A 14,381-nucleotide genomic window follows, 5' to 3' on the forward strand; every position below is an offset into this window, starting at 1 on the left:
ACACCGAAAGGTCCGCGAACGATTTGTGGACCGTTTAGTTCAGAACTTCAGAACCCTCAGTTTTTACGTGGAATAATGAGAATAGTAACGTACTTTGACCTTTAACCTTCAGCCGGGTGCAGCGGAGGGAAACGCCTCCATCTCTATATAAGGAAATTTCCGGTCGGCCCGGGCCCTTTTCTCTCTTTTAGCGCTGGGCACCGACCTCTTGCGCTCTTTTCCTCCGCTGCTATCCAGCTACCGGATACAGACGAGGCCATGGGTTTCGGAGACCTGAAAAGCCCGGCCGGCCTCCAGGTGCTCAATGATTACCTGGCGGACAAGAGCTACATCGAGGGGTGAGCGGACCGGCCGAGGCGGGGCGGCTAGGGAGCTTCTGCTGCCGGGCGTCCGGGGCCACGTGGCGCAGCCTCCCATGAGCCGGGGGGGAAGGAGGCCAGACCCCAGGACCAGCTCGAGCACCGCCTCCAGGGAGGGCGATACGAGGGGGTAAAGGTCAAAATGTGTTTTATTTCCACTTACAGGATTCAACCAGTTTTTTTTTTTTTTAAACCTCCTTACTTAGAAAGTGTTAGCCTGTAGATAGAGCACAGTCTTTGAGATCAATCTAAGTGGTAGGTATTCCTCAGGATAGCGTGGTTGAAGCAGATGGTCTCTGATTTTAAGTAGCTTATAATTGAAAAAAGTCAAGCAACTTATCCCAGTAATAAATGGGCGAGTTCCTAGTAATTAGGTTGACGGATATAGGTGTGTGATTTTATGATGTTTGTGTCTTTTAAGGACATATAATTTTTTTAAAAATCTTTGGCAGGTATGTGCCATCACAAGCAGATGTGGCAGTATTTGAAGCAGTCTCTGGCCCACCGCCTGCGGACTTATGCCATGCCCTACGTTGGTATAATCACATCAAGTCTTATGAAAAGGAAAAGGCCAGGTAAAAGTATCTTTGTATCTACCTGAAGAATAAAACTGCTTTCTAAGCTTAATCAGGATTTTCACATGACAAAAGTGGACCCAGGCTACTTTAGCCCTGTTGGGATGTTGTAAGCTAAATTTGTTTGTGACCTTAGAAGGCCAAGAGACTGAAGTCCTCCATTTTTTCACAGAACAGGTAGAACATGGACAACAGCAATTCAACTTTTCCCCACACTGCCCTGCCAATGTGCTTCGACCCTGACCTGGGGGGGCCACCGATGGGGTGAGAGGGTGGCTCATTCATTCAGTCCTTGGCCATTCTTCTGAAACTACCAACAAGGGTGGAAGTTTGGGGAAGTGGACTCCAGTTCACTAAGAATGGAACTGAGCATACTTAATGAAATCTCAAACAGAAATGTTGATACTGAAAGAGTAAATCATAGTGAGTATTGAATATAATGTCTCACATGGTACTAATGTTTGTTGGGTGAGGAGTTGGACATACAAAGGTTATTTACCTGGGAGTGTGTTAAAGTGTAAATTCTAACTGGGCTCAGGAGCACAGTCTGTAATTACAGCTACTCAGGAGACTGTGGCAGGAGGTTCATAGGTGGAGGCTAGTCTGGGCAACCTCCCAAGACCCTGTCTGAAAATTTAAAAGGGGGCCCTGTGGTTGCAGCTCATTGACAGAGCATTTGGTTACCATACTCAAGGTCATGGGTTCAATTCCCTGGTAGGGTTAAATGTATAAAAGGTGAATTCTTAGTACAAAGGGGACCTACAATATACAATGATAAATACAAAATCCCACATAGTCGTGGAAAAGGACATTATACCAACCTAATAGTGGTTGAATTGAATTTTTTTTTCTTTTTTTCCAAGCCTTCCAGGAGTGAAGAAAGCTTTGGGCAAGTATGGCCCTGCAAATGTGGAAGACACCACAGGGAGTGGAGCTACAGATAACAAAGATGATGATGACATTGATCTCTTTGGATCTGATGATGAGGAGGTATGACATTTTTTATGTAAAATTTGTAGGCAGTGTACCTTTATACATAAGTATGGATGATGTATGCTGTAGCCAAATTACCTGGATTTGAATCCTGGCTTTATTACCTGCCTTTAAAAAATTTTTACTGGTTACATGATGAATAAAACCAAATCACCATCTTTCGGCTGAGCTCGTGATGGATTTGCTTTTTTCTGATAAAACTGTTCTTTTTTTGTGATGATATCACCACCAGCAGCTTTCAGCAGAGGAATAACCAACTTTGTGAAATATTTTTTTTCTTCTTCACAGGAAAGTGAAGAAGCAAAGAAGCTAAGGGAAGAACGCCTTGCACAGTATGAGTCAAAGAAAGCCAAAAGTAGGACATTTTATAATTTATATCTTATTTGTCTTCTTTTCAAGATAATGTGATTGATTTTTTTCAAAGCTTGACCCTTAAGTAATTTCCTCCACATTTGTTGAGTAGGTCAGTGTTTCAAAACTTTCCACGGAGGTTCTTCATCATAAAACTTCCACAGCTACTGGTCTGCAGCTGTTGTAATGGTAGCAGTTGTGGCATTCCTCTGTGGGAAAGAAACTGTTGCACAATTAAATGCCTCTTTCTTAGCCAAAGAGAAAGTGGGCACATGTGTGACAGACACAGATGTATTGTTTAGTTCTGTTTGGCTAAGGATGTAGTCCTTCCAAAACCATTTGAGATTTTGACTAGGGTGAAACATGATTTTAAATAATGCTGTTTCTTATTTTTTAGAACCTGCACTTGTTGCCAAGTCTTCCATATTACTAGATGTGAAACCTTGGGATGATGAGACTGATATGGCAAAATTAGAGGAGTGCGTCAGGAGCATTCAAGCGGATGGCTTGGTCTGGGGTTCCTGTGAGTTTAATTTTTGCGTTTTGAAGTTGTCATCTGGAATTTGCACATATTTTCAACCTATGCCTGTTAACAAGACTTTTCTAACTTCAGATTTTTCTTAATGTTCTTTTTAGCTAAACTAGTTCCAGTGGGATATGGTATTAAAAAACTTCAAATACAGTGTGTAGTTGAAGATGATAAAGTTGGAACAGATATGCTGGAGGAACAGATCACCGCTTTTGAGGACTATGTGCAGTCCATGGACGTGGCTGCCTTTAACAAGATCTAAAATCCATCCTGGATTGTTGCACTTAAATAAAAACTTGAAAGATAACCTTTGGCACTTGAGTCTTTTAAGAAAGAGTTGTGTGTGCATTCCTTTTCATTTTGAGGGAAGGAATTCACTGCTGTGTAGTTAATAAGTAATAAAAATTTGATTTGACATTCTTATTAAATATTTAGCAATTCTGTGTAGTTCTGTATCTGTCAGTGATGTCATCAGCAGTGCATCATGCTGCTGACAAGGTCTTGTGTTACTAGACCATGTATTTAACACTTGCCTTGCAAGTGCTAGGCAAGCGCTCTGCCTACTGAGTTATATTCTTAGCCCTTTTGGTTTTTAGACAAGATCTTGCTAAGTTACACAGGCTGGTTTGGAACTTGTGAACCTCCTGCCTTGGCCAGCAAAGGAGTTACACGCCACCATGCCCTGCCATAAACCAACATCTTCAAATTGGAATTTGATGACAAACCCCACTTGAAAATAACATGAAGTATTGGGAGATGTCAGACTTGCTACAGTGACAGAGGAGCGAAGTTGGGTCAAGAAAGTTACCAAAATTGCCATGAATTTTGAAACAGATGTTGTAGGTATAAAATAATGCCTTTATGTACAATTTTTTTTTCCTCCCAGTACTGAGTATTGAACCTGGGAGACACTTATCTGCCCTTCTTGCTTTTTGAGTGCAGTCTTAATTGCCCAGACTGCTTCCAATTTGAGATCTTCCTGTTTTAGCCTCCTGGAAGGCTGGAATTACAAGCATATGACACTACATCTACAGGACTTTTATTTTTAAACATTTTTAGTTGTAGATGGACACTTTTTAATGTGGTGCTGAGGACTAGACCCAGTGTTTCACGTGTGCTAGGCAAGCCCTCTACTAGAGCCACAACCCTAGCCCTTCAGAACTTGCCTATCAATGTGATCTGGAATTTGTACTATGCCCTGGGTGGGAGGAACATACAGGTAACTGGTTCCCAGACTAACCAGATGAGGTGCTTGAATATGGGTATGGTGCATATCAAGTGCTAATCAGCTAATTAAATACTGGAAACGATTTTTTTTTTTTGGTGGTGCTGGGGATTGAATACAGGGCCTTGTACATACCAGGCAAATGCTTTCTATCACTGTTATATCCCCAGCCCCTACAGCTGAATTTATGGTGTATGTAACATTTGACATATTTCTTAAATAATATATGTGTGTGTATATATATGTATATATATATACATGTATATATATACACACACATATATACAAACGTGTGTATGTGTTTATTTTTTAACTAATTTTTATGTAAGTACAGCTTGGGAAATGGATTTCTTTCTTTTGGTATGGGGATTGAACCCAGGGTTACTTAACCACTGCACATCCCCAGCAACCGCCCCCCCCCCCTTTTTTTGAGACAGGGTCTCACTGAGTTGCTGAGGTTGGTCTCAAACTTCTTCCTCCTGCCTCAGCCTCCCAAGTCACTGGTATAGGTGTACACCCAGTGGGAATTGACATTAGTGTCAATTTTTAGACAGGGACCAGAGATTAAAATGATTTGTTTAGGTCAATCTTCGAACAACCCACAGTGCTCTTTGCTCCCAGGCTGGTTTTATGTTGTATCATGAATGTGAGAAATTTTTCATTATGAAGATAATTTAATCAGATGCATATATCCTAAACCTAAAATCATGGGAGAAATTTTTAGATTATTAGTAACAAGAGAGCCACCAGAGGGCAGCACTGTTTTCTTGAGAGAGCTTGGGGATTGTGTAAATGCCAAAATAATGGAAGGCTGACCCAAGGGTATGATGTACTGATCTCATATTGGTATCTCTATAGGAACAGAATTGTACAAATATGTGTCCTCATGCATTCTTTCTGAAATCATTGTGGAATTGGGCTGGCCTATACACCATGAGGATGTCAGTGTGTTTAATATACACTCTTGTACATATCCAGAAATTTTTAAAAACAATTATATCAGGAGATGAGAGAGGGGCACAAATTTTTTGACACCTGCCATCAGGAGGTGGGGAAAGGGGATGCTGTGTCCCCAAGTCCTTAATCTGAGCTAGCCTAATCCTACTTTGACCAATACAGTACAGTGAAGTAAAGCTGTGCTCCTGCCTATAAAAGGACTATAAACTTCCACCTTGGCTTTTGGGAGCTCTAGCCACCCTGAAGGGTCATGGTGGGATACCTGTGTGGGGAGTGAAAGGGTGAGGTTAAAGCTGCTTAGCCTGATCCCAGCTGTTCCAAACCTCAACCATTTGCACATTTAGTCCAGCTGAGGCACTAGACAACAAAGCACAGACAAACCTCCCTTCTATGCCTTTGAATTCCTGATGCTTATGTTTGTGAGATAATAATTAACTGTTTTAAGCAACTACATTTTGGGGCAGTTTATTGAGCAATGGTAGTTAACTGAGTTAATTGGAATAAAAATTTCAAACTAATATAACCAACTATCAATTCATAAATGTGTACAGATAACAAAAAAGTATACATGCATTTTAAGGGTATGTCTAATAGGTTACTTGTAAAAATTAAAATGGATTTAAGCAAACATTTAACATTTTGAAATTGGTCATTTAAGTTAATATTTATGGTCTTAAAAAAGATAAAAATAATACTGCTTCAACAGTGATGATTAATCCACTGTGGTATAATAAGCAAGAATGACAGAGATCATTTAAGTTGCAGAAAAAAAACTTGTACAGATCCTAAGTTTTATATCCACACAAAGTGTGATATCAATAAATTGATCAAAAAAAACAAAACATGGTCAGCTCTAAATCTCAGAACCAAATTTAAACGAAGCATTTGTCAGAGGACCTACACAAAAACCTTGTACTGATTTGTGGAAAAGTAAACTCATTGGGCTGTTTCCAGTAGAGACAGGTTCTTGGTTTCAGAGTTCCTGAGTTGTTCACTGACTGTGCCAGAACAACTAACTTCCCATAGTGTGTACTTCAGTATCTCAGCAACTGAGGCCCTGAAGCGAGCTTGGAACTTTTTACTAATTAGGACATAAAGGATGGGATTCAAACAACTATTAAGGAATGCCAAACCAGTGGAGAGGGGGATTCCAGCCTGCAGCACCTGGTGGAAATAGCTATTGTGGTGAATAGTGAGCTCCCAAATGCTGAACAGGTGATAAGGAGTCCAGCAAATCAAAAAGGCCATGACCACAGCCAGGATTGTCCAGAAATGCTTACTAGAGATCAGGATGCTTCGCTTCTTGACCTTGAAGATGAGACACAAGTAGCAAATACTCATTGTTAGCAAAGGGAAGAGGTAGCCAACAGTAAATTTCACCCATGTCAGAACATGGTGCCTCATCAAGGTGAGGTCAGGATCATGCTCATGGAAATTGTTATAACAAAGAGTGTGGTTATTGAGCTCCAGAGTGTCCCGGAAGTACAGTGCCGGACCACCAATCAGAGAAGCCAAAAGCCAGACCAATATAATAACAGTCAGGGAGTTCTTCAGTGTTCTGTGCCGATGAGACAAAACGGGATGGATCAGGTAGATATAGCGGTCCAGGCTGATCACCGTTAGGAAAAACACACTGGAAAACATGTTCAACTGGGCAATGAAGGAATTGGCCTTGCACAACCAGATGCCAAAGGGCCAGTGGAAATTCATGGCCACATAGGAGATATACAGGGGCAGGAAGAGAACAAAAATGAAATCTGCAATAGCTAGATTAAGAAACCAAAGAGTAGTGACTGTCTTCTTCCATTTGAATCCTGTGAACCAAATGACAATGGCATTTCCTGGAATTCCCAGGACAAATGCTAAACCACATAACACCAGGGAGACCCAGTGAACAACTCCCAGGCGGACTTTTTCCTCCAAATCAGACTCCGAAGAGTAATACTCCAGGGCATAGGAATAGTTATCAAATTCTTCAAATAATGTTTCCTCTAAATCTTCCATGACCTTGCTAGGGTGCAGAATGAGGAAATCTATAGGAACAAATTTAAAAGGAAAAAAAACAAAAACAAAATTAAAAGTTCAGTAAATAATTAGAAACATAAAGATAAAAATGTTTCATCTTATGACCAAACGTTATACTTTGGGGGATGACTTGTGATTGTGATGTCCAAGCCTTGGTAGGCCTCAGTTTCTCTGTCATTTTCAAAGCTGTTTGAGTTCATTTGTGTATTCAGTAATGGTTAAATTAAGATGATTGACTCCACAGGTACAATTCCTCTTTGCATAATGCTTGTAGGACTGACTAAAGAGAACCTTAACATTCAACAAACGCTTATAAAATGGATTTATACTTACACAGTAATGAGTTGCAAGTCTGTATTTGTAGTTCTGACTCAAACTGTATATAGAGAGCTCCAACTGCTTTCTAGGCCCATCCACTTGGATGTCACAGGTACGCCCTGAAGATTCTGATCCACTTTTTTGCACCCAAGGATGTTTTGATTCTGTTCATGAATAAAAACATGTTAGTTAGTCAGAATTATATTAATATGGATGGCTTTTCAGCCAAAGGGTATCTTTTTTTTTTTCTTTTTTTTTTTTTGTACTGGGGATTGAACCCAGTGGGGGCTTAACTGCTGAACATTCCCAACCCTTTTTTTAAATATATTTTTTGTTAGTTGAAGGTGGACACAATACCTTCATTTTATATGTGGTGCTGAGGATCAAACCCAGTGCCTCACACATGCTAGGTGAGTGCTCTACCACTGAGCCACAACCTCAGCCCCCCAGCCCTTTGTTAATATTTTTATTTAGAGGCAGGGTCTTAGGGATTCACTAAGTTCCCAAGGCTGCCTTTGATCCTCCTGCCTCAGCCTCCCAAGCCACTGGGATTACAGGCGTGTGCTACCATGTCCAGCCAAAGGGTATCTTTTGGAAAAAACTTAATTTTGACTACTTAATTTCTATGTTAACTTCCTGTAGAATACGATTAAGTTACATACAGTTTTTTCTTTTTTTTGCAGGATGGGGGATTGAAATGAGGGCCTTGTGAATGACAGGCAAGCACTCTATCACTGAGCTACATTTCCAACCCCTTTTTTTTACTGAGACATGATCTTGCTAATTTTCCCAGAGTGGTTTTGAACTTGTGATCCATCTGCATCAGCTCCTGAGGAGCTGGGTCTACAGGTGAATGCTACTGGCACCCAGCTAAATATTTTTTTAACTGATATTCCTTTATTTTGAATTAATTTGAATTCTTTTCTATAATCATTTACATAAAGGTTTATTTATCAGTTTCACTTTTTTTTTGTCCATACAAAATTAATCTGTCTACCATAGTGTTTTCATTTTGCTCCCTCTTTTATGTTGTAAACAAGGTCAGTTTTTCTGGGTTAAGACTTGAATGTCAGTTTTTTTAATCAAAATACTGGATGCAATCTGGCATCTTCGATTTCTTTGTTATTTTTATCTATAGTGTTAAAAATTACATGAAAAAATATTAACAGTTGTTTTCATTTACAGAGCCAGAATCATAAATGGGCAAATATGTAAGATTTGAGATTGTAGTGAAGGTTAAAATGAAGGATCAAACATCCTGTATTGCTGGTACACCTGTAATTTCTGCTTTAAAGGGAGGTTGAGGCAGGAGGCTGGCAAGTTCCAAATCAGCCTAGGGCAACCTAGCAAGATCCTGTCTCAAAAAGGGCTGAGGATGGGTGTCGGGTTGTGACTTAGTGGTAGAGCACTTGCCTAGCACATGCGAGGCCCTGGGTTTGATCCTCAGCACCACATAAAAATAAATAAAATAAAGGTATTGTATCTATCTACAAATAAAAATATATTTTAAAAAAAAAGGGCTGAGGATCTAGCTCAGTGGTAGAGCAACCCTGGGTTCAATCCCCAGTACAACAAAGAAAAAAAAAAAAACCCTTGTTACTCACAGGCATCTTGAATTCAATTGACTATCACTGAATTCATTACCTAACCTAAAATCTTTTGAGGAGTCTGGCAGGGCATAATTTAAAAACAAAAGCAATTCAATAGCTTCCTCCCAGGCCCAGCCAACTTCCTTTTGTTCTTCAATATTCAACTCAAATGCCACCTTGCCTTGGAACCATTTCCTGACATTATTTTCCTACAGTTAGTTATAGTAATAATTATTATTATTGTAAATAATAATCAATGTTATTGGAAATTTACTAGCTGCCAGGCATGTATGATCTAATTTGGTCCTCATAAGACTCTTATACAATAGGTAAGAACTATCATTATTCCTAATTACAAGAAGGGATACCAACAGAGAGGCTTTCTCAAGATCATACAACTTGCAATCGTAAGGCAGGAGCTAAACTTAGATTTGTTGGACCAAGAGCCTGAACTCCTGACCGCTACATCATTCCCCTCTTCTGTTATGCTTCTTTTATCACACTTAACACACTATATTTGCCATTCATTTATTTTTAAATTCTCCACTACCCAACTGTGACCTTCTTGGAAATGATGTCTATCATTTCTGTATTCCACAGTGCCTAGCACAAGTTCTAATATATAACAGGTGTTTAATGTATGCTTAATAAGTTATTGGCTGTGCTACAAATCCTGTTCAAAATCAAAGATGATTTTAAAGACTCAGGAGAGCATTTTTGAGTTCACCCTTGAGTCAATGTTGCTGCCAGAATCTCTGTACCTTTACCCACTGTTCTATCCTCAGGAAACTGACTTATTCCTTGATACCAATCATTTCCTTCATGTGTCCTACTCCATGAATAAGAATTGGCTTCTGTTTTTGCTGCTCTGTTCTTTCAGGTCTGGGATCTTAACTCTGCCCTCTCATTTCTTCTGGTAGCTGATCCACCCCAGTGACAAATTCTTCCAGTCCTGCACACTAGAACATTGTTACCTTCCCAGTGTCTATGACCTGTTCTTTTAGGCTATTAGGAATTATGCAAACAGTCCAGGTGGTGGTCTGAATTACCTTACAAAACACAAAATGGTGAGTGGAAAGTACCTCCTTCCTCAAGGAAAAGTCCATGGAAAATCCCTAATAGCTCACAACCACTATCCTCACCAAAGTCAGGAGTCTCCCTCTTCCAGTATCATTACTGACCCTGCTTGGGGAGTATGATCATCACAGGGCCTGGGCAGTACACCCTGCTCCAATTCTCCTCTGGGGACAGTACCTTGGGTAGTACCTTGAGGATGAACAGAATCCCTTCAAACGAAGCCTTGTACCAGAGAAGATTCTAATCTTCTAGAAAGCTGATGAATAGATTGATTCAAGGATCAGTTCAGGCTTGGAGACAAAGCTTCAAGAGGAGCTGAATGCTGCCACCTGAATTCTTCATGGGAAATACATGCTAGGATTTTCCCTATGACTTAGAGCAGATGGTTTTGTGTTGTGATGGCAAGGGTATCAAGGGGATAGAGAAGCCAGAAAAGGCAGAATTCATCTATCCTATGGAGTCCTTGAGCAGATTTACTTAACCCTTAAGGACATACTCCTGGCTTTTTTTATGGGCATATGTATATGAGAATGATTCTTTTTTAAAATTTGTTCTAATTGTTTACACATGACAGTAGAATGCATTTTGATTAATTGTATACAGATGGAGCATAACTTCATTCCTCTAGCTGTACACGGTGCTAAGTCACACCAGCAGTGTAATCATACATGTATATAGGGTAATAATGTCTGTTTCATTCTACTGTCCTTCCCATCCTCACCGCCCCAACCTTCCCCTCACTCCCCTTTGCACAATCCCAAGTTCCTTCAGTCACCCTATCCTCTGCATATTCTTGTTTGATCATTACCCCTTGTTTGTATATTCCTTCATAGTACATCCAAATCTAATTAAGTTTCCAAACCTTCCTTACACCTGTTAGTCTAAAGACTATTTGTTTCCTAGAAGTAACTTAATAGAGCACCATAAAATATGCTCTCAGATAGCATAAAATATCAGAAGTGTATTTTCTTGCAGTCTGGAGGCTAGAAATGTGAAATCAAGGTTGTTCCCATATGAACATGCCTCGTCTGGAGGGTAGATGGCAAACTGGTATTCCTTGGCATGTGTATACATTACTCCAATCTCTGCCTTCGTCTCACATGGCATTCTTCCTGGGTGATTGTACTATCTTTGTATGCAAATTTCCCCCTTTAAGGAGGTTAGGACTTCATCATACTGTTTTTGGGGGAGTCATGATCCAGTCCATCACACAAATCAGGAGATGGCAACCACCATTTCTGAATCCTGATCACTCATTCATTCAGCAAATGCTTAGTAAGTACCTACATGTATCAGGCCTTATTCTCGCTGGTTAGGATTCTTCACTAAATAAGAAAACTATTTTTTCTCAAATTTTAAATTCTAGCAGGTAGTGATGGATAGTAAAAAAAAAATAAAAATAAAAATCATAAGCCGGGTGCAGTGGTGCAGACCTGTAATCCCACTACTTGAGAGACCAAGCCAGGAGGATCTCCAAGTTCAAGACCAGTCAGTGAGAGTGTCTCAAATAAATAAATAAATAAATAAATAAATAAATAAATAAATAAGAATAAAAATAAAAATAAAAATAAAAAAGAAAGAAAAGAAAAAGGGGACTGAGGATGTAGCTCAGCGATAGAGCACCACTGGGTTCAATTCCCAGTACTATAATCAGTCAATCAATAAAATAAAAAGTAAATTATTGTAACACTGTTTCACATACAGGCCTTTAAAAAAGTAAATTGTAGGGCTGGGGATATAGCTCAGTTGGTAGAGTGTTTGCCTTGCAAGCACAAGGCCCTGGGTTCAATCCCCAGTACCGAGAAAAAAAAAAAAAAAAAAAATTGTATCTATGTTAAAAGGTAGTAAGTAATCTAGAAAGATGAAAAGACAGGACAGGATGAATAAAATGGGAGTGGTTTTAATTTTCAACACAGTAGATTGAGTAGGACTGTTGAGAAGATAAGTGCAAAGGCTTGGAGAATGTTCTGGGCATAGGGAAGAGCCAGCCCTACAACAGAAGCGTATCTAACATATCTAGAACGGGGTGAGAAAAATGAGTGAAGGGCAAACTAAAGGAAAACAGTTCAATAGGATGTGAAAGGTCAGATCATGTAAATACTTGTAGTTCGTTGGAGGCTTTTGAACAGAAAGACAAATCTGATTTGTATTATAGAAAAATCCTGTTTCTGCTATGTTTAGAAGAGACTTTAATAGGGCTGCTCAGTGGTAGAGCACTTGCCTAACATGTGTGTGGCACTAGGTTTGATCCTCAGCATCACATAAAAATAAATAAATAAAACAAAGGCTTTGTGTTCATGTACAATTAAAAATAAAGAAGAGACTTTTATGTGTGGTGTAGAAGGCATACAAATCAGGAGATCAGTTAGAAAGTTATTGTAGAATCCTGGCTAGAGATGAGGGTGGCTTGGACCAGAGTAGTAACAGTAAGGGTGGGTGGTAAGAAATTACTGGAGTCTGGAGTCTCTCCCCCCATCCCTTCTCTCTCTCTCTCTCTCTCTCTCTCTCTCTCTCTCTCTCTCTCTATATATATATATATATATATATATATATATCTTTTTAGATGTCTATAGACCTTTATTTTATTCATTTACTTATATGTGGTGCTGAGAATCAAACCCAGTGCCTCACGCATGCTAGGCAAGTGTTCTCCCACTGAGCTACAATACCAGCCCCTCTACATATATTTTGAAGATAGAAACAATAGGTTTTCATTTTTTTTCCCCTGGAACTGGGGGTTAAACCCAGAACTTCTCAAGCCTTTTACCACTAAGTTACATCCCCAGCCCCTTTTAAACTTTTTTCTATTAACTTTTTGACAGTGATAAATATTTAAAATTTTTTTTTCATACAAGTATATAGGATAATAATATCTGTCTGAATCTACTGTCGTTCCCATCCCTACCCACTCCACCTCTCCCCTCACTCCCCTCTGTACAACCCAAAGTTCCTTCATTCTTCCCTACACACCCACCACTATGCTCACCCTTTTTATTTTTGATTTTGAGACAAGGTCTTGCTACATGACCCAGATTTACAATCCTCCTGCCTTGACCTCATGATTCGCTGGGATTACAGGGATGCACCACCGCGTCTGACTTATGTTTTTTAATATGAAAGATTTCTAACTTTTAAACTATCGATTTAAAACAAAACAGTTATGGGCCACATTCATCCCAAATGCCGTTTTGAGACAACCCAGGGCAGGGTAATTCTTAAAAACTTTGAGGTTTTCAATGGTGACGAAGGAAACTACACATTAAAACTCTCAAGTTGGACTTTTCCTTTACAGAACAATGAATGGCTTGGTCCTTGCTCCCAGGGAGGCCATTGCAGGACTTGGTGCTACTCAGAGGACTCTTCTGAAGATCCTCACTTCAAACTTCTCTCAACTGACAGTGAAGACTGGCTATAAAAACTGGGATGATTCTTCCCCCACCTCAGGAAAAAAAATTTCATGGACAAATCCCTGACTTTCCCAGGTTTCTATTAGTACAATAATGTAAAGTACATTGCTTTTTTTTTTTTTTGTAATATTTTTAAGATGTTGATAGACCTTTATTTTATTCACTTATTTGTATGTTGTGCTGATAATTGAACCCAGTGCCTCATGCATGCTAGGCAAGGATTCTACCACTGAGCTACAACCCCAGTCCCAAGAACATTAATTTAATATACAATAATGTATAAGTACAGTAAGGGTCCAGCATCCAGGGCCAGAGCTGTTCTCTGCAGCTGTGACAACCCTCGTGGTCCTTGAGAGGGAATAATAAGCCCCTGACACACCCCTTCCGCCTGCTTCCTGCCATCAGTGGTTAGAAGACTGTCCCTGCCTCATCATATTGCTCATATTCCCACAGCTTGGGTCTTCTAGCTCCTACCTGTAAGCTGTGCTTTGCCCCAGACTTGAACTCAGCCATGTTCCCTGTTCAAAGTACAAGTAACCTGGCAGACATCCTGACCCATGCTCCCACTTCATCTAATTTGGCAACTGGGTTATTGCCTTGTTGCTAGTCCTTATTCCTGGCTTCCAGTTTTGGATTGCCAAACCTATGGTTCTCTTCCAGTCCTCTGGAGAACGCTGACCTCTCTTACCACATTTCCTGTCTCTGCTAGTTTGCTCTCTCCCCGAGGTTCCAAGCTGCTGTGCTTCCACTGTGGTTAGGACATTCACCTGCCACCCCCGAGGCATTTCCTTGATACTAATTCTCATCCTTTATGGCTTCCCAAATCTGTACTTGTGGTTCTCAATCCAGGACAATTTTGCCTTGCAGGGTATATTTAGTAATGTCTAGAAACACTATTGATTGCCACAAGGGGGAACAGGCGGATATATGCTACTGGCAACTAGTGGGTAGAGGAAGGGGTGCTCCTAAATGTCCT

General features: G+C 40.0%; 2 protein-coding genes across 6 annotated transcripts in view; one reads left to right on the plus strand and one right to left on the minus strand.

Moving 5' to 3' along the window:
- The first annotated feature begins 161 nt into the window (after positions 1 to 161).
- On the plus strand, positions 162 to 3,247 carry EEF1B2 (eukaryotic translation elongation factor 1 beta 2). The gene is made up of 6 exons (XM_079130703.1): positions 162 to 338; positions 812 to 934; positions 1,798 to 1,924; positions 2,216 to 2,282; positions 2,676 to 2,801; positions 2,915 to 3,247. Exons 1-6 carry the CDS (start codon positions 259 to 261, stop codon positions 3,067 to 3,069), a joined length of 678 nt encoding a protein of 225 aa, XP_078986829.1. The 5' UTR covers positions 162 to 258; the 3' UTR covers positions 3,070 to 3,247.
- A 1,791-nt stretch (positions 3,248 to 5,038) lies between these two features.
- CMKLR2 (chemerin chemokine-like receptor 2) overlaps positions 5,039 to 14,381 on the minus strand; it is a 39,177-nt gene continuing 29,834 nt past the window's right edge. For 4 of the 5 annotated variants that reach the window (XM_079130689.1, XM_079130688.1, XM_079130691.1 and 1 more), the window contains 2 exons: positions 7,348 to 7,496; positions 5,039 to 7,022 (listed from right to left, as the gene is read on the minus strand). In XM_079130689.1, the coding sequence (XP_078986815.1) occupies positions 5,926 to 6,993 (1,068 nt within the window). In that variant the 5' untranslated portion in view covers positions 6,994 to 7,022; positions 7,348 to 7,496 and the 3' untranslated portion in view covers positions 5,039 to 5,925. The remainder of the gene's footprint in view (positions 7,023 to 7,347; positions 7,497 to 14,381) is intronic. The other variant, XM_079130692.1, reaches the window with a different exon arrangement.

This window comes from Sciurus vulgaris, assembly GCF_902686455.1.
Source record: "Sciurus vulgaris genome assembly, chromosome: 3".
Classification (NCBI taxonomy): domain Eukaryota; kingdom Metazoa; phylum Chordata; class Mammalia; order Rodentia; family Sciuridae; genus Sciurus; species Sciurus vulgaris.

What these genes read in the sequence shown, in the direction of transcription:
- EEF1B2 (XM_079130703.1), top strand. Translation starts at nt 259, where the DNA reads ATGGGTTTCGGAGACCTGAAAAGCCCGGCCGGCCTCCAGGTGCTCAAT. An exon ending in TTGGATCTGATGATGAGGAG is followed by an intron (nt 1,925 to 2,215) that starts GTATGACATTTT and finishes TCTTCTTCACAG; the next exon opens with GAAAGTGAAGAAGCAAAGAA. An exon ending in TGAGTCAAAGAAAGCCAAAA is followed by an intron (nt 2,283 to 2,675) that starts GTAGGACATTTT and finishes CTTATTTTTTAG; the next exon opens with AACCTGCACTTGTTGCCAAG.